The 22,841-nt window shown below is 43.9% G+C and overlaps 1 protein-coding gene across 1 annotated transcript; it reads right to left on the bottom strand.

Moving 5' to 3' along the window:
* Positions 1-324: 324 nt before the first annotated feature.
* Positions 325-7,252, bottom strand: LOC120064627 (parapinopsin-like). Its single transcript, XM_039015248.1, has 5 exons — positions 6,913-7,252; positions 6,253-6,421; positions 5,977-6,136; positions 5,419-5,661; positions 325-444 (listed from the first exon to the last, which is right to left on the bottom strand). The coding sequence occupies exons 1-5, from the start codon at positions 7,250-7,252 to the stop codon at positions 325-327; spliced, it is 1,032 nt and encodes a 343-aa protein (XP_038871176.1).
* Between the last annotated feature and the right edge of the window lie 15,589 nt (positions 7,253-22,841).

Here is a 22,841-nt window from a genome sequence, read left to right as displayed (position 1 = left end):
AGTATTTTATATTTACCATAAAGTAACGATAGATTCCACAGTTAATATACATTCTGTAACATACTGTACGTAACATACCAGTTTTAAACTTCCTGTCTCTCATCCCATTCTGGATGTGGTATTAAAACCATACTCTGTAAAGTTTTTTTGGTTATGACAAGGTAAGAAAGTCATATAAATCTCCTTATTAAGGTATTAATAAGTCATATTCTTACAAACTAAGAGGTATATTTAATGAATGTATTAAAAAAGGCATAGAATATGAGTGACACTTTATTGGTGCTGCTGGTGCCATCAGTGGATTTATCTAAATGCCTGTATGGATCAACTGGGGGAGACTCTGTTGTTGATGGTTGCCACAGTGGTCTGCATCTCTGACCCCTCCTCCTCAGATGGCCATGGGTCCCTCCCACAGAGCAGGAAGGGCACTGCATATCTCCGGAACTGGACAAGACACAACACCATCATCACACACTGTTACTGTGTCAGGCATTTTGTTGTATATCAAATGGCCTCAATGTTTAAAATAACTGTTCATGGTAAACAGCGGCTGTTCAATCGCAAAACTGTATGAGATTAAGTCGCAGTGAAACAATGTTCTACCACAGGACCTGAGCTAATGGTGACTGAAATTACTTTCAAATTTTTCTCCACTAGATGGAGTCTTTGGACTGCTAACGAGTGTCTGGTTTGTGGCAAGGCGCATTGCATTTACATTTACATTTAAGACATTTAGCAGACGCTCTTATCCAGAGCGACTTACAAGTACATACATTCATACTTTTTTTTGTACTGGCCCCCCGTGGGAATTCGAACCCACAACCCTGGCGTTGCAAGCGCCATGCTCTACCAACTGAGCCACACGGGGCCTGCATTGCAGTGATCATTCTACAGATTAGTGTCTAACTTAATCTCCTATCACATTTATAGGCTTATTATCATCCTTGAAATCTTTTGCTTACTATATCTGATCTTGTTTTCAATACAAACAAAGTGTTTAATTGACTGGTTTGCTGACGTCACGAAAACGATGCGCACATTTCAAAGGGGCATAAGGGCATGTCTTGTTATGGTTCTGAATGGCCAGATAGCTAGCAACAAAGAAACTGACATGGTGTGAATCGTAAGTGGCACGTTTCAGTTGGTTTGAGCTTGTTCTTGATACCATGTCTTGTTTTGAGGTGTTTTGACTGATGTCACGTCTATGCTAATATGGAAAAATGTGTGTTGGTTTTGTTGCTAAACAACCAACCCATCTATACACATGTGTAGATGAATAGAAGATGTACTGTATGTACAGTAGCAGTCAAAAGTTTGGACACACCTACTCATTCAAGTGTTTTTCTTTATTTGTACTATTTTATACATTTTAAAATAATAGTGAAGACATCAAAACTGAAGTAATACATATGGAATCATGTAGTAACCAGAGTTAAACAAATCAAAATATATTTTAGATTTGAGATTCTTTAAAGTAGCCACCCTTTGCCTTGATGACTGCTTTGCACACTCTTGGCATTCTGTCAACCACCTTCATGAGGTAGTCACCTGGAATGCATTTCAATTAACAGGTGTGCCTTGTTAAAAATTGCAGGACAAATAAATGCTTCACAGACACATCTCAACATCAACTGTTCAGAGAAGACTGCATGAATTAGGCATTCATGGTCGAATTGCTGCAAAGTAACCACTACTATAGGACAACAATAAATAGAAGAGACTTGCTTGGGCCAAGAAACTTGAGCAATGGACATTAGACCGGTGGAAATCTGTCTTTGGTCTGATGAGTCCAAATGTGAGATTTTTGGTTCCAACCGCCGTGTCTTTGTGAGACGCAGAGTAGATGATCTCAGATGATCTCCGCATGTGTGGTTCCCACCATGAAGCATGGAGGAGGGGGTGTGATGGTGTGGGGGTGCTTTGCTGGTGACACTGTGATTTATTTAGAATTCAAGGCACACTTAACCAGCATGGATACCACAGCATTCTGCAGTGATATTCCATCCCATCTTGTTTGCGCTTAGTGGGACAATTATTTGTTTTTCAACAGGACAATGACCCAACACACCTCCAGGCTGTGTAAGGGCTATTTGACCAAGAAGGAGAGTGATGGAGTTATGCATCAGATGACTTGGCCACAATCACCTGACCTCAACCCAATTGAGATGGTTTGGGATGAGTTGAACCGCAGCATGAAGGAAAAGGAGCCAACAAGGGCTCAGCATATGTGGGAACTTCTTCAAGACTGTTGGGAAAGCATTCCAGGTGAAGCTGGTTGAGAGAATGCCAAGAGTGTACAAAGCTGTCATCAAGGCAAAGGGTGACTACTTTGAAGAATATAAAATCCCAAATATCTTTTGATTTGTAAAATCTTTTGGGTTACTACATGATTCCATATGGGTTTCGGGATTCTTCCGATGGCATTGAAGAGTACACCACATCAGTCACTGGCTGGCTTTATCAATAAGTGCATCTATGATGTTGTCCCCACAGTGACTGTACATACATACCCCAACCAGAAGCCATGGATTACAGGCAACATTAGCACTGAGCTAGAGGGTAGAGCTGCCGCTTTCAAGGAGCGGGACTTTAACCCGGAAGCTTATAAGAAATCCCACTATGCCCTCCAACGAACCATCAAACAGGCAAAGCATCAATACAGGACTAAGATTGAATCGTACTACACCGGCTCCGACGCTCGTCGGATGTGGCAGGGCTTGCAAACCATTACAGACTACAAAGGGAAGCACAGCCACGAGCTGCCCAGTGACACGAGTCTACCAGACGAGCTAAATGACTTCTATGCGCCCTTCGAGCCAAGTAATACTGAAACATGCATGAGAGCATCAGCTGTTCGGGACGACTGTGTGATCACGCTCTCCGTACCCGATGTGAGTAAGGCCTTTAAACAGGTCAACATTCACAAGGCCGCAGGTCCAGACGGATTACCAGGACGTGTGCTCCGAGCATGCGCTGACCAACTGGCAAGTGTCTTCACTGACATTTTCAACCTCTCCCTCTCCCTCTCCGTCTGTAATACCAACATGTTTCAAGCAGACCACCATAGTCCCTGTGCCCAAGAACACTAAGGTAACTTGCCTAAATGACTACCGACCTGTAGCACTCACATCTGTAGCCATGAAGTGCTTTGAAAGGCTGATCATGGCTCACATCAGCACCATTATCCCAGAAACTCTAGACCCACTCCAATTTGCATAACGCCCCAACAGATCCACATATGATTAAATCTCTATTGCACTCCACACTGCCCTTTCCCACCTTGAGAAAAGGAACACCTATGTGAGAATGCTATTCATTGACAACAGTCCAGCGTTCAAAGCTCATCACTAAGCTAAGGACCCTGGGACTAAAAACCTCCCTCTGCAACTGGATCCTGGACTTCCTGACAGGCTGCCCCCAGGTGGTAAGGGTATGTAACAACACAACTGCCACACTGATCACGGGGGCCCCTCAGGGGTGTGTGCTCAGTCCCCTCCTGTACTCCCTGTTCACTCATGACTGCATGGCCAGGCATGACTCCAACACCATCATTAAGTTTGTTGATGACACAACAGTGGTTGGCCAGATCACGAACAACGATGAGACAGCCTATAAGGAGGAGGTCATAGACCTGGCCGTGTGGTGCCAGGACAACAACCTCTCCTTCAACTTGATCAAGACAAAGGAGATGATTGTGGACTACAGGAAAAGGAGTACCGAGCAAACCCCCATTCTCATCGACGGGGCTGTAGTGGAGCAGGTTGAGAGCTTCAAGTTCCTTGGTGTCCACATCACCAAAAAACTAACATGGTCCAAGCACACCAAGACAGTCGTGAAGAGGGCACGACAAAACCTATTCCCCCTCAGGAGAGTGAAAAGATTTGGCATGAGTCCTCAGATCCTCAAAATGTTCTACAGCTGCACCATCGAGAGCATCCTGACTGGTTGCATCACTGACTGGTATGGCAACTGCTTGGCCCATGACCGTAAGGCCCAGTACATCACTGGGGCTAAGCTTCCTGCGATCCAGGACCTCTATACCAGGCTGTCAGAGGAAGGCTCTAAAAATGATCAAAGACTCCAGCCACCCTAGTCATAGACTGTTCTTTCTGCTACCGCACAGCAAGCGGTACCGGAGCGCCAAGTCTAGGTCCAAGAGGCTTCTCAACAGCTTCTAACCCCAAGCCATAAGACTCCTGAATAGCTAATCAAATGTCTAGGCTATTTGCATTTCCCCCCACCTCTTTTAGGCTGCTGCTATTCTCTGTTTATTATCTATGCATAGTCACTTTAACTCTACCTACAGGTACAGTACATATTACCTCGACTAACCGGTGCCCCCGCACATTGACTCTGTACCGGTAACCACTGTATATAGCCTCGCTATTGTTATTTTACTGCTGCTCTTAATTATTTGTTACTTTCATGTCTTATTTTTTACTTGTCTCTTTTTTACTTAATAAATCCTCTACGGGATCGGTGTCCCCCCCGCGGGACGGTTGAGCTAACGTAGGCTAATGTGATTAGCATGAGGTTGTAAGTGACTAAACAAATTCTCAGGACATAGACATATCTGATATGGGCAGAAAGCTTCAATAATTTTTTATGTAACTGCACTGTCCAATTTACAACTATTACAGTGAAATAATGCCATGCTATTGTTTGAGGAGAGTGCACAATTATGAACTTGAAAATGTATTAATAAACCAATTAGGCACCTTTGGGCAGTCTTGATACAACATTTTGAGCAGATATGCAATGGTTCATTGGGTCAGTCTAAAACCTTGCACATGCACTGCTGCCATCTAGTGGCCAAAATCCAAATTGCGCTTGGGCTGGAATAATACATTATGGCCTTTCTCTTGCATTTCAAAGATGATGCGCATATTTTTTTCTTTGTATTATTTTTTTCCAGATCTAATGTGTTATATTCTCCTACATTAATTTCCACAAACTTCAAAGTGTTTCCTTTCAAATGGTATCAAGAATATGCATATCCTTGCTTCAGGTCTTGAGCTACAGGCAGTTAGATTTGGGCAGATTTTTTTTTAAAGATCCTTAAGAGGTTTTTTAACACGTATTTTTCTTAAAACTGCATTTCCGGTTAAGGGCTTGTAAGTAAGCATTTCACTGTGAGGTCTACACTTGTTGTATTCGGCGCATGTGACAAATCAAATTTTATTTTATTTTATTTTGGGATTTCATAGTTTATGTCTTCACTATTATTCTACAATGTATAAAATAGTCAAAATAAAGAAAAACCCTTGAATGAGTAGGTGTCCAAACTTTTGACTTATACTCTATGTGTACCTGTTTCTTAATTTAGAGGTAGATTTATATGTGTACATATTTCTTAATGTAGAGGTAGATTTATAAGTATTCCTGTTTGTTCATGTAGAGGTAGATTTATAAGTATACCTGTTTGTTCATATAGAGGTAGATGAGAGGGTTGTACACGGTGCTGCTCTTGGCCAGGTAGACTGGCACGGTGCCCAGCAGAGGGCTGATGTGGGCATCAGGGTGGGAGACCACCACGAGGGCCAGGGTAGCATAGGGCAGCCAGCTGATCAGGAAAGTAACCACCATCAGAACCACCATGCGGGCCACCTTAGCCTCCGCCTTGGCTGCTGCACCCCCTTCTATACAGCCCATTGCAGAGACCTGCAACAACAACAACAACACAGCCAGGTTGTGGAATATAGATAGTACAGTATGTAAGGCTTGCTGAATGCATGGCACAGACAATATGTGGTCATACAGAGAGTATGTCTTGGGCTAGGAGTTTTTCCTCACCATATAACCTGACCAAGAACAACTCCAACCTACAGGCTGACTTTTTCCGGTTCAGGTCTTGAGATCAGGAAAAACTCCTGATTGGCCCTAATTATGACGCACACTACCAAACTGGCACAGACACTGTCTGAGCAGACACACCTTTAGGGCCGTGCATGTAAACTACACATTGAGTGGACCTACCTGTCTTAAGGTGTAAATGAGTTTAGAGTAAGAGGCCACGATGATGAGGAAGGGCACGGCGAAACACAGCAGGAAGTAGCACAGGATATATGACACATTATTGGGGTCCCGGTTGTGCCAGTCCGGGGCACACGACGTCCCCACACCCTCCAGCTCGTACCTGTAAGGGAAGTGAAGTTTAGTCATGGTTTACTATTATAATCTGCGTGGTCTCATTACATGATACGTCATCAGTACATAGCAGTGTGGCGGATTAATCTGATGTCATTACAGTACCTTCCCCAGCCGAATAGGGGCGGGGTGTTCCAGATGAGAGACCAAACCCATGACAAGGCCACACCCCCAACCGCATGCTTTGTCTGGAAAGAGATTGGTCCTAGCGGCTTGCTCACCACAAACATCCTCTCTATGGCAATCAGAGCTACCGTGCACAGTGACGTGATACCTGCAGTACACCCCAGCCAGACAGTACAGTACAGCAGTCATACAGTGCTCCACAGGGCCTCATCGTAAAGGTATTTTGCTAATTATATTGTTGTTGTAATTAAAGGTACAGTAATTACAGATAGTGTTGCCTGAAGATTGCAACGACTGATTAGTATGACAGAATCATTACGAGAACTCATTTTAATTGATTCAGAATTTGTTTAATTACGTGTTTGATTCAAAATAATGATTCAGCTAGATGGCCATAAGAAAATAATTCAATTGAAACAAAATCAACATGGTTCCATATGATAAAATATGTTTAAAAAAAGTAAACAATACAATCGTACTTTTTGAAGCAAATATAGACTTTTAATACAGTACATGTATTTTCAAATGTACACTTTACAGTAAGGCCATATTTGTAGAGAAGGAATGAATGTCATCAATGTCTATGTGTATGAAAAACTTACAAAGTATATCCAAAAGACGGTTCTGGGAGCCACTCACCAAACAGAGCCACAGAGAATCCCTCTATGATACAGCCGGTCCGTCCCAGGGAGAAGTACCCCAGAGCGTTGTTGACCACAGACAGAACCCCACCAGTCAGCGCTGTCCCCAGGTCAGCTACGGCCATGTTGACCAGGGCGTAGTTCAGAGGTTGCCTCAGCTGCTTGTTCATCAGCGACACCACGATCACCGTGGAGTTCAACACGATGGCCGGTACGGTGAACATAGCCATGACGATGGAGAGGGTGATGAAGCCGGCTCGGGGCAGGAGCGCCTCGCCCTCGGGGGACGGTCCCAGGTAGGACGAAGCGTTGGGGAGAGAGGCTGGCAGCTGCATCATAGATATAGAACGACAACAACCACACAGGCTCTCACTCTTGGAGGTGGTAAGAACCCCCACACCACTCTGACGGCAGCGAAAGGGTGCACAGACTGAGACACAGAGAGTGGAATATCTGAGATTAGGTGTTCTAAGTCGTGTGATGTAAAGTCCCACAAATCCAGACTTAACAAAGACTAATTCCCTCGGGTGGTGATCCTTGATCACAATTTACACCTGATTGTAGAGGCGCCAGAACAAGTTGTCTCTCACCAATTGCAAGTGCCCTCACAGGAATATGTGTTAAACTACTGCAGTCAAGGTGATAGGAATTTTAAACTTCCCAGGATCCCTTTTCATTCCCTGACATCCCTGGCGAAAATCAGTGTCACTCCAGAGAGGGGCTTTCTGGGAAATGTCTGACTACCTAAGCTTTTTTGCTGTCACACACATGGACATACACAAACTCTCACACACACACTAACACATGCACACACACTAACTCGCTCTCTCACACACACATGGACACACACAGGGTCAGTGAAAGTTGAAAGTGTCAGCCTCTGACTAATAGGTGTGTGAGAGAGGGGCATTCCAGGTCACTATCCTCTCCTGATTGATCTGACCTGTCCAGACTTCCTTATTTTAACTTACCATGGACCTACAACAAAGCTGTGTGTGTGTGTGAGGGGGTCAACGAGTCAAGTATCATTAAATACAATTACTATTCAGTGTATTTCCTTACTGTAATAATTTTCATAAGATAATGCTACTTTTTTCAATTACTGTTTTGATTCTGTTGTCTTATGATAACATTGGACGCTCATTTGAATACAGATGAAGAGAATGTTCTTTCCCATTTCAGCCTCCTCCAATCTATTATGTGTTGTTGTGGCTCAATTTTGCTTATCCAGGTTATTTCTTAACTGCAGTAATACCGCCACGTAATGGATTAAATAAACCATTATAAAAATAAACACTGTGTTGTGCTGGTCCTGGCTGGTACACTGTGTTAGCAGCTGCTATATTTAGTCACTGGCCTCCTCTTGTTCTAAACAAGTTTTTATCAAGTCGGAGGAATCCCCACAGAGATCCTATGAATTACAATTTAAAATAGTTACAGTATATATGTAATTATATGGGAATCCCCCTCCTTTCTCCTGACTACTGTATATACAGTAGTGGCCAAAGGTTTTGAGAATGACACAAATATTAATTTCCACAGTTTGCTGCTTCAGTGTCTTTAGATATTTTTGTCAGATGTTACTACGGAAAACTGAAGTTAAAATACAAGCATTTCATAAGTGTCAAAGGCTTTTATTGACAATTACATGAAGTTGATGCAAAGAGTCAATATTTGCAGTGTTGACACTTCTTTTTCAAGACCTCTGCAATCTGCCCTGGCATGCTGTCAATTAACTTCTGGACCACATCCTGACTGATGGCAGCCCATTCTTGCATAATCAATGCTTGGAGTTTGTCAGAATTTGTGGGGTTTTGTTTGTCCACCCGCCTCTTGAGGATTGACCACAAGTTCTCAATGGGATTAAGGTCTGGGGAGTTTCCTGGCCATGGACCCAAAATATTGATGTTTTGTTCCCCAAGCCACTTAATTATCACTTTTGCCTATCACTTTTGCCTTATGGCAAGGTGCTCCATCATGCTGGAAAAGGCATTGTTCGTCACCAAACTGTTCCTGGATGGTTGGGAGAAGTTGCTCTCGGAGGATGTGTTGGTACCATTCTTTTTTATTTATTTTTTTATTTTATTTTACCCCCTTTTCTCCCCAATTTTCGTGGTATCCAATTGCTAGTAATTACTATCTTGTCTCATCGCGACAACTCCCGTACGGGCTCAGGAGAGACGAAGGTCGAAAGTCATGCGTCCTCCGAAGCACAACCCAACCAAGCCGCACTGCTTCTTAACACAGCGCGCCTCCAACCCGGAAGCCAGCCGCACCAATGTGTCGGAGGAAACACCGTGCACCTGGCCCCCTCGGTTAGCGCACACTGCGCCCGGCCCGCCACAGGAGTCGCTGGAGCGCGATGAGACAAGGATATCCCTACCGGCCAAACCCTCCCTAACCCGGACGACGCTAGGCCAATTGTGCGTCGCCCCACGGACCTCCCGGTCGCGGCCAGCTGCGACAGAGCCTGGGCGCGAACCCAGAGACTCTGGTGGCGCAGCTTGCGCTGCGATGCAGTGCCCTAGACCACTGCACCACCCGGGAGGCTATGATGGTACCATTCTTTATTCATGGCTGTGTTCTTAGGCAAAATTGTGAGTGAGCCCACTCCCTTGGCTGAGAAGCAACCCCACACATGAATGGTCTCAGGATGCTTTACTGTTGGCATGACACAGGACTGATGGTAGCGCTCACCTTGTCTTCTCCGGACAAGTTTTTTTCCGGATGCCCCAAACAATCGGAAAGGGGATTCATCAGAGAAAATGACTTTACCCCAGTCCTCAGCAGTCCAATCCCTGTACCTTTTGCAGAATATCAGTCTGTCCCTGATGTTTTTCCTGGAGAGAAGTGGCTTCTTTGCTGCCCTTCTTGACACCAGGCCATCCTCCAAAAGTCTTCTCCTCACTGTGCGTGCAGATGCACTCACACCTGCCTGCTGCCATTCCTGAGCAAGCTCTGTACTGGTGGTGCCCCGAACCCGCAGCTGAATCAACTTTAGGAGACGGTCCTGGCGCTTGCTGGACTTTCTTGGGTGCCCTGAAGCCTTCTTCACAACAATTGAACCGCTCTCCTTGAAGTCCTTGAAGTTCACTCTCCTGTGAAGCCCTTTTTGTGCAAAGCAATGATGACGCACGTGTTTCCTTGCAGGTAACCATGGTTGACAGAGGAAGAACAATGATTCCAAGCACCACCCTCCTTTTGAAGCTTCCAGTCTGTTATTCGAACTCAATCAGCATGACGGAGTGACCTCCAGCCTTGTCCTCGTCAACACTCACACCTGTGTTAACGAGAGAATCACTGACATGATGTCAGCTGATCCTTTTGTGGCAGGGCTTAAATGCAGTGGAAATGTTTTTTTTAGATAATTGCAATTCATCTCATCACTCTTCATAACATTCTGGAGTATATGCAAATTGCCATCATACAAACTGAGGCAGCAGACTTTTGGCCACGACTGTACACTACCGGTCAAAAGCTTTAGAACACCTACTTATTCAAAGGATTTTTTTTTTTTTACTATTTTCTAATAGTGATGACATCAAAACTATGAAATAATACATATTTTATATTTGAGATTCTTCAAATAGCCACCCTTTGCCTTGATGACAGCTTTGCACATTCTTGGCATTCTCTCAACCAGCTTCACCTGGAATGCTTTTCCAACAGTCTTCAAGGAGTTCCCACATATGCTGAGCACTTGTTGGCTGCTTTTCCTTCACTCTGTGGTCCGACTCATCCCAAACCATCTCAATTTGGTTGAGGCCAGGTTATCTTATGCAGCACTCCATCACTCTCCTTCTTGGTTAAATATCCCTTACACAGCTTGGAGGTGTGTTGGGTCATTGTCCTGTTGAAAAACAAATGATAGTCCCACTAAGCCAAAACCAGATGGGCTGGCATATCACTGCAGAATGCTGTGGTAGCCATGCTGGTTAAGTGTGCCTTGAATTCTAAATAAATCACAGACAGTGTCACCAGCAAAGCACCTCCACACCAAATGCGGAGATCATCCGTTCACCCACACCACGTCTCACAAAGACACGGCAGTTGGAGCCAAAAATATCCAATTTGGACTCCAGACCAAAGGACACATTTCCACCGGTCTAATGTCCATTGCTCGTGCTTCTTGACCCAAGCAAGTCTCTTCTTATTATTGGTGTCCTTTAGTAGTGTTTTCTTTGCAGCAATTTGACCATGAAGGCCTGATTCACGCAGTCTCCTCTGAAGAGTTGATGTTGATATGTGTCTGTTACTTGAACTCTGTGAATGAAGCATTTATTTTTGCTTTCAATTTCTGAGGCTGGTAACTCTAATGAACTTATCCTCTGCAGCAGAGGTAACGCTGGGACTTCCATTCCTGTGCCGGTCCTCATGAGAGCCAGTTTCATCATAGCGCTTGATGGTTTTTGCGACTGCACTTGAAAAAACTTTCAACGTTTTTGAAATGTTCCGTATTAAGTACAGTTAAAGTCGGAAGTTTACATAGTCATTAAAACTCGTTTTTCAACCACTCAACCACAAAAGTAATTTTTCCAACAATTGTTTACAGACAGATCATTTCACTTATAATTCACTGTATCACAATTCCAGTTAGTCAGAAGTTTACATACACTAAGTTGACTGTGCCTTTAAACAGCTTGGAAAAAATATCCAGACTACGGTTTGCAACTGCACATGGGGACAAAGATCGTACTTTTTGGAGAAATGTCCTCTGGTCTGATGAAACAAAAATAGAACTGTTTGGCCATAATGACCATCGTTATGTTTGGAGGAAAAAGGGGGAAGCTTGCAAGCCGAAGAACACCATCCCAACCGCGAAGCACGGGGGTGGCAGCATCATGTTGTGGGGGTGCTTTGCTGCAGGAGGGACTGGTGCACTTCACAAAATAGACGGCATCATGAAGAAGGGAAATTATGTGGATATATTGAAGCAACATCTCAAGACATCAGTCAGGAAGTTAAAGCTTGGTCGCAAATGGGTCTTCCAAATGGACAATGACCCTAACCATACTTCCAAAGTTGTGGCAAAATGGCTTAAGGACAACAAAGTCAAGGTATTGGAGTGGTCATCACAAAGCCCTGATCTCAATCCTCTAGAAATTTTATGGGCAGAACTGAAAAAGCGTGTGCGAGCAAGGAGGCCTACAAACCTGACTCAGTTAGACCAGCTCTGTCAGGAGGAATGGGCCAAAATTCACCCAACTTATTGTGGGAAGCTTGTGGAAGGCTGCCCGAAACGTTTGACCCAAGTTAAACAATTTAAAGCCAATGATACCAAATACTAATTGAGTGTATGTAAACTTCTGCCCCACTGGGAATGTGATGAAAGAAATAAAAGTTGAAATAAATAATTCTCTCTACTATTATTCTGACATTTCACATTCTTAAAATTGTCACGACTTCCGCCGAAGTCGGTCCCTCTCCTAGTTCGGGCGGCGTTCGGCGGTCGACGTCACCGGCCTTCTAGCCATCGCCGATCCACCTTTCATTTTCCATTGGTTTTGTCTTGTCTTCCCTCACACCTGGTTTCAATTCCATCAATTACATGTTGTGTATTTAACCCTCTGTTTCCCCCATGTCTTTGTCCGGAATTGTTTATTGTAAGTGCTTGTGCACGTTATGTCTGGTGTGCGTCGGGTTATGTACCCATTTATTGATTGTTCTGTTTTCCGGTGGGTTGTTATTATTAAACTGCGCCGTTGGAAACACAGTTTTTGCTCTCCTGCATCTAACTTCTCTGCCGCCAGTACGCACCCCTTACAAAAAATAAAGTGGTGATCCTAACTGACCTAAAACAGGGAATTTTTACTCGGATTAAATGTCAGGAATTGTGAAAAACTGAGTTTAAATGTATTTGGCTAAGGTGTATGTAAACTTCCGACTTCAACTGTAGGTGTTCTAAAACTTTTGACCGGTAGTGTATAGTCTATAATACTGTACATATATAATCACTTTGATAATTAAGTCAGGGGTAATCCTGTTTCTTTAAACCGTAGAGAATATAGAGGTTGAAAGGGTACATGCCACTAGTCGGGATGATGAAATTCGCACTGAAATGATTGGCCCTGGCCCATGTCACACTTTACATATTTGTCCCAAACAAATGTTAATCATCTAACAATGGGAATTGTTCTAACAATTACAGTAGCTTTAGCATACAGTTATTCAGATGTTGACCTGAAATACAGGAGTTATTCCATAATAAAATGACATGAGAAAGAGCCTATCACATAAGACTATTCACAATTGGACACAACTGACTATGGGGCAGTTTGCACAGTGATACAAAATTCCTACTAGAGAGCCAGAGAAAGTTATAATGTGACAGGTCAGAGGGTGACTGACAGGTGGCGAGACTGGAGTTAAGCTCCATGGAGTTAACAGGCCAGACAGCACAGTAAGTTGTCAGTCCAGTGCATAACCTTCTAAGAGGTTTAACTTTCATTAAATCAAGACAGAGATTACGAGTGTTTGGGGGTCCTGAATTAAAATCGAGCCATGAGGTTTAAAAAACCGCTTTCAACGCAGTACTTTCGAAACCTGTTTAATCTCGGCCAATCATTCTAAATCTGTGGGTGAAAAAAATTAGTTTGTGAAATGTAGTTGGCATGATGAGTTGATTGTTACATGACACACACTGTGAATTCAGTAGGCTGGTATAAGTTTAGTACATTTATTTCGATGTTGCGTGCATAAACTTCCCCGCTTCGTAAAGACTGGCGCGAAAATCAGCACCGTGGACAGTGCCTCGTGCAACTACAGTGAAATCAGAACCATTCTTTATTTCTACATGGGTTTACTCTAAATTCTTCAAATATAAAATGGGGGGAATTAATCAAGAGAACTTCAATACTCTGTTCTTATCTAAGTTTAACGGGCTTTATCTACCCTGTCTGATGCCAATAGTGGAGATCATTGGAATGAAATCCCTCTCACTGCAATAGACCTACCTATCTCATATCAAATCAAATTGTATTTGTCACATGCGCTGAATACAACAGGTGTAGACCTTACAGTGAAATCCTTACTTACAAGCACTTATCTGGCGCCGGTCTTGAGTGCAACTCAGATAAAGTGTAGCGGATTCGGAATGCGAGGCTAAGCTTTTATTTGGAGTCAGTTCATTTAAAGCAGTGACCCTCCTCGCACTAGATGTGATTGGGACCTGGACAGACAAAATGCTGTGATATTGTCCATGATCATGCGCTTTATTGACGCGATCCCAGCCTGGCAGAGGCTCCACGCGCCTTTGATGTACGATGTAATTATCCAGCTAATAATGGCCTCGCACCGAAACGCGGCGTGCATGGCGGGAAATCCATCAGCCCATACACCGCCTTGACATTATTATCACACGCTAATCAGCGTTTCGAAAGAGGACCTCTCGAAGACTTCTGAAAGGAGAAGGGTCTGTTTGTAACAAAAAGTGGCCAATGACATACAGTGGCTTGCGAAAGTTTTCACCCCCCTTGGCATTTTTCCTATTTTGTTGCCTTACAACCTGGAAGTAAAAGGTATTTGGGGATTGTTTTGTATAATTTGATTTACACAACATGCCTACCACTTTGAAGTTGCAAAATATATTTTCTTGTGAAACAAACAAGAAATAAGACAAAAAAACAGAAAACTTGAGTGTGCATAATTATTCACTCCCCCAAAGTCAATACCTTGTAGAGCCACCTTTTGCAGTAATTACAGCTGCAAGTCTCTTGGGGTGTCTCTATAAGCATGGCACATCTAGCCACTGGGATTTTTGTCCATTCTTCAAGTCAAAACTGCTCCAGCTCCTTCAAGTTGGATGGGTTCCGCTGATGTACAGCAATCTTTAAGTCATACCAAAGATTCTCAATAGGATTGAGGTCTGGGCTTTGACTAGGCCATTCCAAGACATTTAAATGTTTCCGCTTAAACCACTCGAGGGTTGCTTTAGCAGTATGCTTAGGGTCATTGTCCTGCTGGAAGGTGAACCTCTGTCCCAGTCTCAAATCTGAAACAGGTTTCCCTCAGGGGATTCCCTGTATTTAGCGCCATCCATCATTCCTTCAATTCTAACCAGTTTCCCAATCCCTTTCGATGAAAAACATCCCCACAGCATGATGCTGCTACCACCATGCTTCACTGTTGGGGATGGTGTTCTTGGGTGATGAGAGGTATTGGGATTGCACCAGACATAGTGTTTTCCTTGATGTCCAAAAAACGACATTTTAGTCTCATCTGTCCAGAATACCATCTTCTTCAACCCTGATCTGTACTTCTCCACAACTTTGTCCCTGACCTGTTTGGAGAGCTCATTGGTCTTCATAGTGCTGCTTGCTTGGTGGTGACCCTTGCTTAGTGGTGTTGCAGACTCTGGGGCCTTTCAGAACAGGTGTATATATACTGAGATCATATGACAGATCATGTGACACTTAGATTGCACACAGGTGGACTTTATTTAACGAATTATGTGACTTCTGAAGGTAATTGGTTGCACCAGATCTTATTTAGGGGCTTCGTAGCAAAAGGGGTGAATACATATTTCTTTTCCGTTTTTTATTTTTTAAACAAGTAATTTTTTTCATTTCACTTCACCAATTTGGACTATTTTGTGTATGTCCATTATATGAAATCCAAATAAAAATATATTTAAATTCCAGGTTGTAATGCAACAAAATAGGAAAAACGCCAAGGGGGTGAATACTTTTGCAAGGTACTGTAACTGTCACACCAGAGAGCGCAAACTGAGTTTTTTAAACACTGTTGGACATTGTGGCGATGGGGGGTAGGGCATCCTCACAGAGGAGAGTTTGGGTACTGACCAGCTCAAGAATAGGCTATAATATATTCTTCCATATTATCGGCTTGCCTACTCCCAACATTAACTCTAACATGCATTTAGTCTTAATGACTCAAATGATTTGTAATGGCAATTCATGTATGCACTGCAGTAGCCTAGTTCATGGCATTGTGGCTATAGCCTACCCATCAAATAAAACATGCACTTAGTGCTGAGTCTCTTTGGTAATCTGTAAGTATTCAAAAGGTATGAAAATATCATGTAGTCTAATATAAAAATATACCATTTAAAATGTAGAGCCTGTGCACTCGGCCTAACCTCTGTCGGTTCCGCTGTGGATCCGTTGTGTAGATGGCAACACACTTGGGATGTTGAAGTATAGTCAGGTTAAGTGCTGGAATTTAAACTGTTTTAAAAAGCGGACTACATCAAGGCTAGCTTATACCACATGTCCAGCATGTGCACATGCGTTTTGCCATATGTTGTTTGCCAGATGTCTATCCCGCATTTACTGAACAATGATGCACAAGTGCTTCGCAAGGCTGCAGAATGGAATGCAGCCTGGAGAAGATCATGTTCACCCTGTTCGACCAAAGCTAATAATTAGAACAGGTGAAGGTTATTCTCCAATCGACCTACTAGTATCATAGGCTGGCAGAGCTACCAACAGACTGGCGTGCACAAGGGCGCTTTATAACAATTCTGTCACTTATCTCTAGCAACATCAATAAATTGAACTGGTTGTTCACATATAGAGTACTGATTTCAAATCACTAGCTTGTACTGCATGATGGCATGCTAAATTACACACAGAACCGTTCTGTGCATATTCATTTTGAATGACATTCTGTTGGCTGGTTTCCTGAAAAGCCAACAGGGTGCACTACCCAAGTGTAGTAATGATGAATTGTCCCAGAGTCATTCTTACCAAAGAGACATTTCCAGTCATTCATCCAATTATATTATTGTCTCTAACTACACAATAGTCCTCATCATTTGGCCTATGTATGGTGCCACCCCCGCCATGGAACTTTTATGAACTTCTGTTTGTACCACCGCATGGTAATGCAACGCACGAGTTGAAAATATTGAACGCATGCAATATACAGAACGCACCGCAGCCTAGTGCGGCATCCCAAACATGGCGTTGCGGACTGCTCCATTGACAATGAAGTACTTCTGCCGGAATGCTGAGTTTGACACATCTTGTGGACATGAAGCTTTACGCCTTGATAACACCGATAATGTTTTTGCGCAAAATAGTATGCCGCATCATCTGGATATGTATGCAACAAAAGTTCAACATTCCCCTTCTGCTGTAATTTCTGTCAAGCCGTCTTCGCACAGTTTGACACATATGAACGTATAAACCAGACATAACACACTGCCTCTGCAACGCAATGCTGCAAGGAAAACACAGCGTTCCATTGTATATGAATGTACTTCTGGTGTACCAAAATGCATGTACTTCTGGTGTACCAAATAAACACTGTTGGTGTGATTGAGGCGTTCGGCTACCAAAAGGCTTATGCTTCGAACACACCGACAGTGCTATTGCGCAAAATAGTATGCAGCATCATCTGGATATGTATGCAACAAAAGTTCAACATTCACCTTCTGCTACCATTTCTGTCAAGTCGTCTACTCATACAGTTTGACGCATACCTTCATAAATCCAAAGTATGCACCACACCAAACGTACCACAACTGCCTTGCAGTGCTGCAATGCTGCAAGGCAAACGCAGCGTTTCATTGGAAATTAATGCAATTCTGGTGTACCAAAATGCAAAGACGCTGTGTGATCGAGGAGTTAGAATGACAAACCTTGATCTCCGTGTGATTGAGGCGTTAGACTACCAAAGACTTAGAATGACAAACGTTGATCTTTGATTAGCATAATATACACTTAATCGGTCATCTCGATTTGATGTCAGGTGTGCATATTGCATTGGTCTATCGTTTCATCCACCACCGACTTGAAAGACAACGAGCAGTTCAGACGGTGCAATCTCCCTCAAATAGCAAAGCATTGTCTAAAACACTGCAAAAAGCAAGTCAAAGCTATTTTGAGTCAGTCATGTCTGGATGTCTGTAGGAAGAAAAGGCAATATAGGAATAGCACAAACTCTCATGCTGACTTTGGAATGTCCGCATCCATAGGAATGGAGTGAAAGTCTCGAGTGAAAGTTTCGCATTTTACATTTCCACCTTTTCACGCTCTTTCTGGGGTTCTCACAAAGTGATGCAGGATACCCCACACAAACGTTGGTGCTCTTTGCTCCCTCTCTCTCGCACCCTGCACCGGGCTCTTTGCTCTACCGGCAACTCCTTATCTCTCCTCATTGTTCCTTCCCTGTAAAAGCAGCTGAGGTGGGGTTTTTTTTATTTGGGGCAAAAGGCTGAGATCCACAAATCTCAAGAAAATCCCCAGGAGAGAATATAACAATTTGCTTCTCAGACGATAACAGCAATTGCAATGTTATCACACATAGATGCCTGACTTTAGTGTCTCTCTCTAGCTCTCTCTCAATTCGATTTCAATTTAAGGGACTTTATTGGCATGGGAAACATATGTTAACATTGCCAAAGCAAGTGAAATATATAATAAACAAAAGTGAAATAAACAATAAAAAAACAACATTACATTCGCAAAAGTTCCATAATAATAAAGACATTTCAAATGTCATATTATGTCTATTTACAGTGTTGTAATGATGCGCAAATAGTTAAAGTGCAAAAGGGAAAATAAATAAACATAAATACAGGTTGTACAGGCTTCTTAGGGCTGCAATCCCATTAACGGGATCGATATGACTACAGCCAGTGAAAGTGCAGGGCGCCAAATTCAAACAACAGAAATCTCATAATTAAAATTCCTCAAACATACAAGTATCTTATACCATTTTAAAGGTAATCTTGTTGTTAATCCCACCACAGTGTCCGATTTCAAAAAGGCTTTACAGCGAAAGCACCACAAACGATTATGTTAGGTCACCGCCAAATCACAGAAAAACACAGCCATTTTTCCAGCCAAAGACAGGAGTCACAAAAAGCAGAAATAGAGATAAAATTATTCACTAACCTTTGATGATCTTCAACAGATGACACTCATAGGACTTCATGTTACACAATACATGTATGTTTTGTTCGGTAAAGTTCATATTTATATAAAAAATCTCAGTATACATTGGCGCGTTATGTTCAGTAGTTCCAAAAACATCCGGTGATTTTGCAGAGAGCCACATCAATTTCCAGAAATAGTCATAATAAACGTTGATCAAAGATACAAGTGTTATACATGGAATTTTAGATCCACTTCTCCTTAATGCAACCACTGTGTCAGATTTCAAAAAAGCTTTACGGAAAAGCAAACCATGCAATAATCTGAGGTCGGCGCTCAGAGCCCAATCAAGACAAAAAGATATCCGCCATATTGTGCAGTCAACAGAAGTCAGAAATAACATTATAAATATTCACTTACCTTTGATGATCTTCATCAGAATGCACTCCCAGGAATCCCAGTTTCACAATAAATGTTTGATTTGTTCAATAATGTCCATCATTTATGTCCAAGTAGCTACTTTTGTTAGCGCATTTGGTAAACAAATCAAAACTCACGAAGCGCATTCACTAGTTGCAGACGAAATGTCAAAAAGTTCCGTTACAGTCCGTAGAAACATGTCAAACGATGTATGGAATCAAACTTTAGGATGTTTTTAACATAAATCTTCAATAATGTTCCAACCGGAGAATTCCTTTGTCTTCAGAAAAAGCAAATGAAACGGGAGCTACCTCTCATGTGAATGCGCGTGACCAGCTCCTGGCACTCTGCCAGACCTCTGACTCAATCCCGTCTCATTCAGTCCCCCTTTACAGTAGAAGCCTCAAACAAGTTTCTAAAGACGGTTGACATCTAGTGGAAGCCTTAGGAAGTGCAACATGACCAATATCCCACTGTATCTTCAATAGGGGCTGAGTTGAAAATCGACCAACCTCAGATTTCCCACTTCCTGGTTGGATTTTTTCTCAGGTTTTTGCCTGCCATATGAGTTCTGTTTTACTCACAGACATCATTCAAACAGTTTTAGAAACTTCAGAGTGTTTTCTATCCAAATATACTAATAATATGCATATATTAGCAACTGGGACTGAGGAGCAGGCAGTTTACTCTGGGCACCTCTGGGCACCTTATTCATCCAAGTTACTCAATACTGCCCCCAGCCATAAGAAGTTTTAACAATGGTGTTTGTTCTTCACTGGTTGCCCTTTTCTTGTTGCAACAGCTCACAAATATTGCTGCTGTGATTACACACTGTGGTATTTCACCCAATAGATATAGGAGTTTATAAAAAATGTATTTGTATTTTCTTTGTGGATCTGTGTAATCCGAGGGAAATATGTGTCTATAATATGGTCATACATTTGGCAGGAGGTGTCACGCCCTGACCTTAGAGATCCTTGTTATTCTCTATGTTTGGTTAGGTCAGGGTGTGATTTGGGTGGGCATTCTATGTTCTCTATTTCTTTGTGTTTGGCCGAGTGTGGTTCCCAATCAGAGGCAGCTGTCTTTCATTGTCTCTGCTTGGGGATCATACTTAGGCAGCCCTTTTTACCTCCTTCAGTGTGGGATCTTGTCTTTGTTTGAGTGCATGTAGTTTGCACGACAAAGCTTTTCGTTCGTTGTATTGTTTATTGTTTTTCTTGGTGGAACATTTAAATAAAATAATGTACGCCTACGACGCTGCACGTTACAGAAGATCCCACCACCAACGGACCAAGCAGCGTGGTCAGGAGGACTGGACCTGGGAGGAAATCCTGGATGGAGCAGGACCCTGGACAAGGGCTGGGGAGTATCGCCGTCCGAAGGAGGAGATAGAGGCAGCGAAAGCAGAACGGCGACATTACGAGGAGTTAGCTCAACGTAGCAAGCACAAGAGGCAGCCCCAAAAAATGTTTTGGGGGGGCACACGGGGAGATTGGTGGAGTCAGGGTTCAGACCTGAGCCAACTCCCCGTGCTTACCGTGGGGAGTGTGTGACTGGTCAGGCACCGTGTTGTGCGGTGATGCGCACGGTGTCCCCAGTGAGCAGCCACAGCCTGGTGCGCTCTGTGCAAGCTCCCCGCAGTTGCCGTGCTAGAGTGGGCATTCAGCCAGGATGGATTGTGCCGGCTCAGCGCTCCTGGCCTCTGGTGCGTCTCTTCGGTCCAGGATATCCTGCGCCAGCTCTACGCACGGTATCCCCAGTTCACCAGCACAGCCCAGTGCGGCCTGTTCCAGCTCAGGGGGGATTCAGTCAGGACGTGTTGTGCCAGCTCTGCGCTCCTGACCTCCAGTGCGCCTCCACGGCCCAGCATATCCTGCGCCGGCTCTACGCACTATGCCTCCAGTGCGCCTTCATCGCCCAGTGCGTCCCATGCCAGCTCTCCACACTCACCGAGCTGGAGTGGGTATCCAGCCAGGACGTGCTGTGGCAGCTCCCCGCACCAGGCTTCCAGTACGTCTCCTCAGTCCGGTGAGACCTGTTCCGGCTCCACGTACGAAGCCTCCAGTGATGATCCATGGCCCGGAGCCTGCAGTGAACATCCAGGGCGCGAAGCCTCCAGTGATGATCCATGGCCCGGAGCCTGTAGTGAAGATCCATGGCACGGAGCCTGCAGCGACGGTCTCCAGTCCGGAGCCTCCAGCGACGGTCCCCAGTCCGGAGCCTCCAGCGGCGGTCCCCAGTCCGGAGCCTTCAACGACGGTCGGCAGTCCAGTGCCTCCAGCGACGGTCGGCAGTCCAGAGCCTCCAGCGACGATCGGCAGTCCAGAGCCTTCAGCGAGGGTTCCCAGTCCAGAGCCTTCAGCGAGGGATCCCAGTCCAGAGCCTTCAGCGAGGGTTCCCAGTCTAGAGCCTCTGGCGACAATCTACGGTCCGGAGGTCCCGGCGACGATCCCTGCACCAGAGGCGCCACCGAAGTGGGGGGAGCCTCAAGCGGAGCGGGGTCTGCGTCCCGCACCGGAGCCCCCACCGAGAGTAGATGCCCACCCGGACCCTCCCCTATAGGTTCAGGTTTGCGGCCAGAGTCCGCACCTTTGGGGGGGGGGGGGGTACTGTCACGCCCTGACCTTAGAGATCCTTGTTATTCTCTATGTTTGGTTGGGTCAGGGTGTGATTTGGGTGGGCATTCTATGTTCTCTATTTCTTCGTGTTTGGCCGAGTGTGGTTCCCAATCAGAGGCAGCTGTCTTTCATTGTCTCTGATTGGGGATCATACTTAGGCAGCCCTTTTTCCCTCCTTCAGTGTGGGATCTTGTCTTTGTTTGAGGACATGTAGTTTGCACGATGAAGCTTTTCGTTCGTTAGATTGTTTATTGTTTTTCTTGGTGGAACATTTAAATAAAATAATGTACGCCTACCACGCTGCACCTTGATCTCCTTCCGACGACAAACGTTACAGGAGGTTATGAAGTGCAGCTCAGTTTCCACCTTCGTTTGTGGGCAGTGCACATAGCCTTTCTTCTCTTGAGAGCCAGGTCTCTTTCTCAACAGCAAGGCTATGCTCACTGAGTTTGTACATAATAAGATTTCCTTTATTTTGGGTCAGTCACAGTGGTCAGGTATTCTGCCACTATGTACTCTCTGTTTTAGGGCCAAATAGCTTTCTAGTTTGCTCTGTTTTTGTAAATTCTTTCCAATGTGTCAAGTAATTATCTTTTTGTTTTCTCATGATTTGGTTGGTGTTAAGATAATGGGCATAATGCCAACCCGTAGATGGTGCTAGTGGGGCACCTTTCTAGGATATACAGTTGAAGTCGGAAGTTTACATACACTTAGGTTGGAGTCATTAAAAGTCGTTTTTCAACCACTCCACAAATTTCTTGTTCACAAACTATAGTTTTGGCAAGTCGGTTAGGACATCTGCTTTGTGCATGACAAAAGTAATTTTTCCAACAATTGTTTACAGACAGATTATTTCACTTATAATTCACTGTATCACAATTCCAGTGGGTCAGATGTTTACATACACTGAATTGACTATGCCTTTAAACAGCTTGGAAAATTCCAGAAAATGATGTCATGGCTTTAGAAGCTTCTGATAGGCTAATTGACATCATTTGAGTCAATTGGAGGTGTACCTGTGGATGTATTTCAAGGCCTACCTTCAA

The sequence above is a fragment of the Salvelinus namaycush genome, chromosome 20 (assembly GCF_016432855.1).
Source record: "Salvelinus namaycush isolate Seneca chromosome 20, SaNama_1.0, whole genome shotgun sequence".
Classification (NCBI taxonomy): Eukaryota; Metazoa; Chordata; class Actinopteri; order Salmoniformes; family Salmonidae; genus Salvelinus; species Salvelinus namaycush.
The sequence above is the reverse complement of the archived record's forward strand: the minus strand, read 5'-3'. Positions and strand labels throughout refer to the sequence as shown.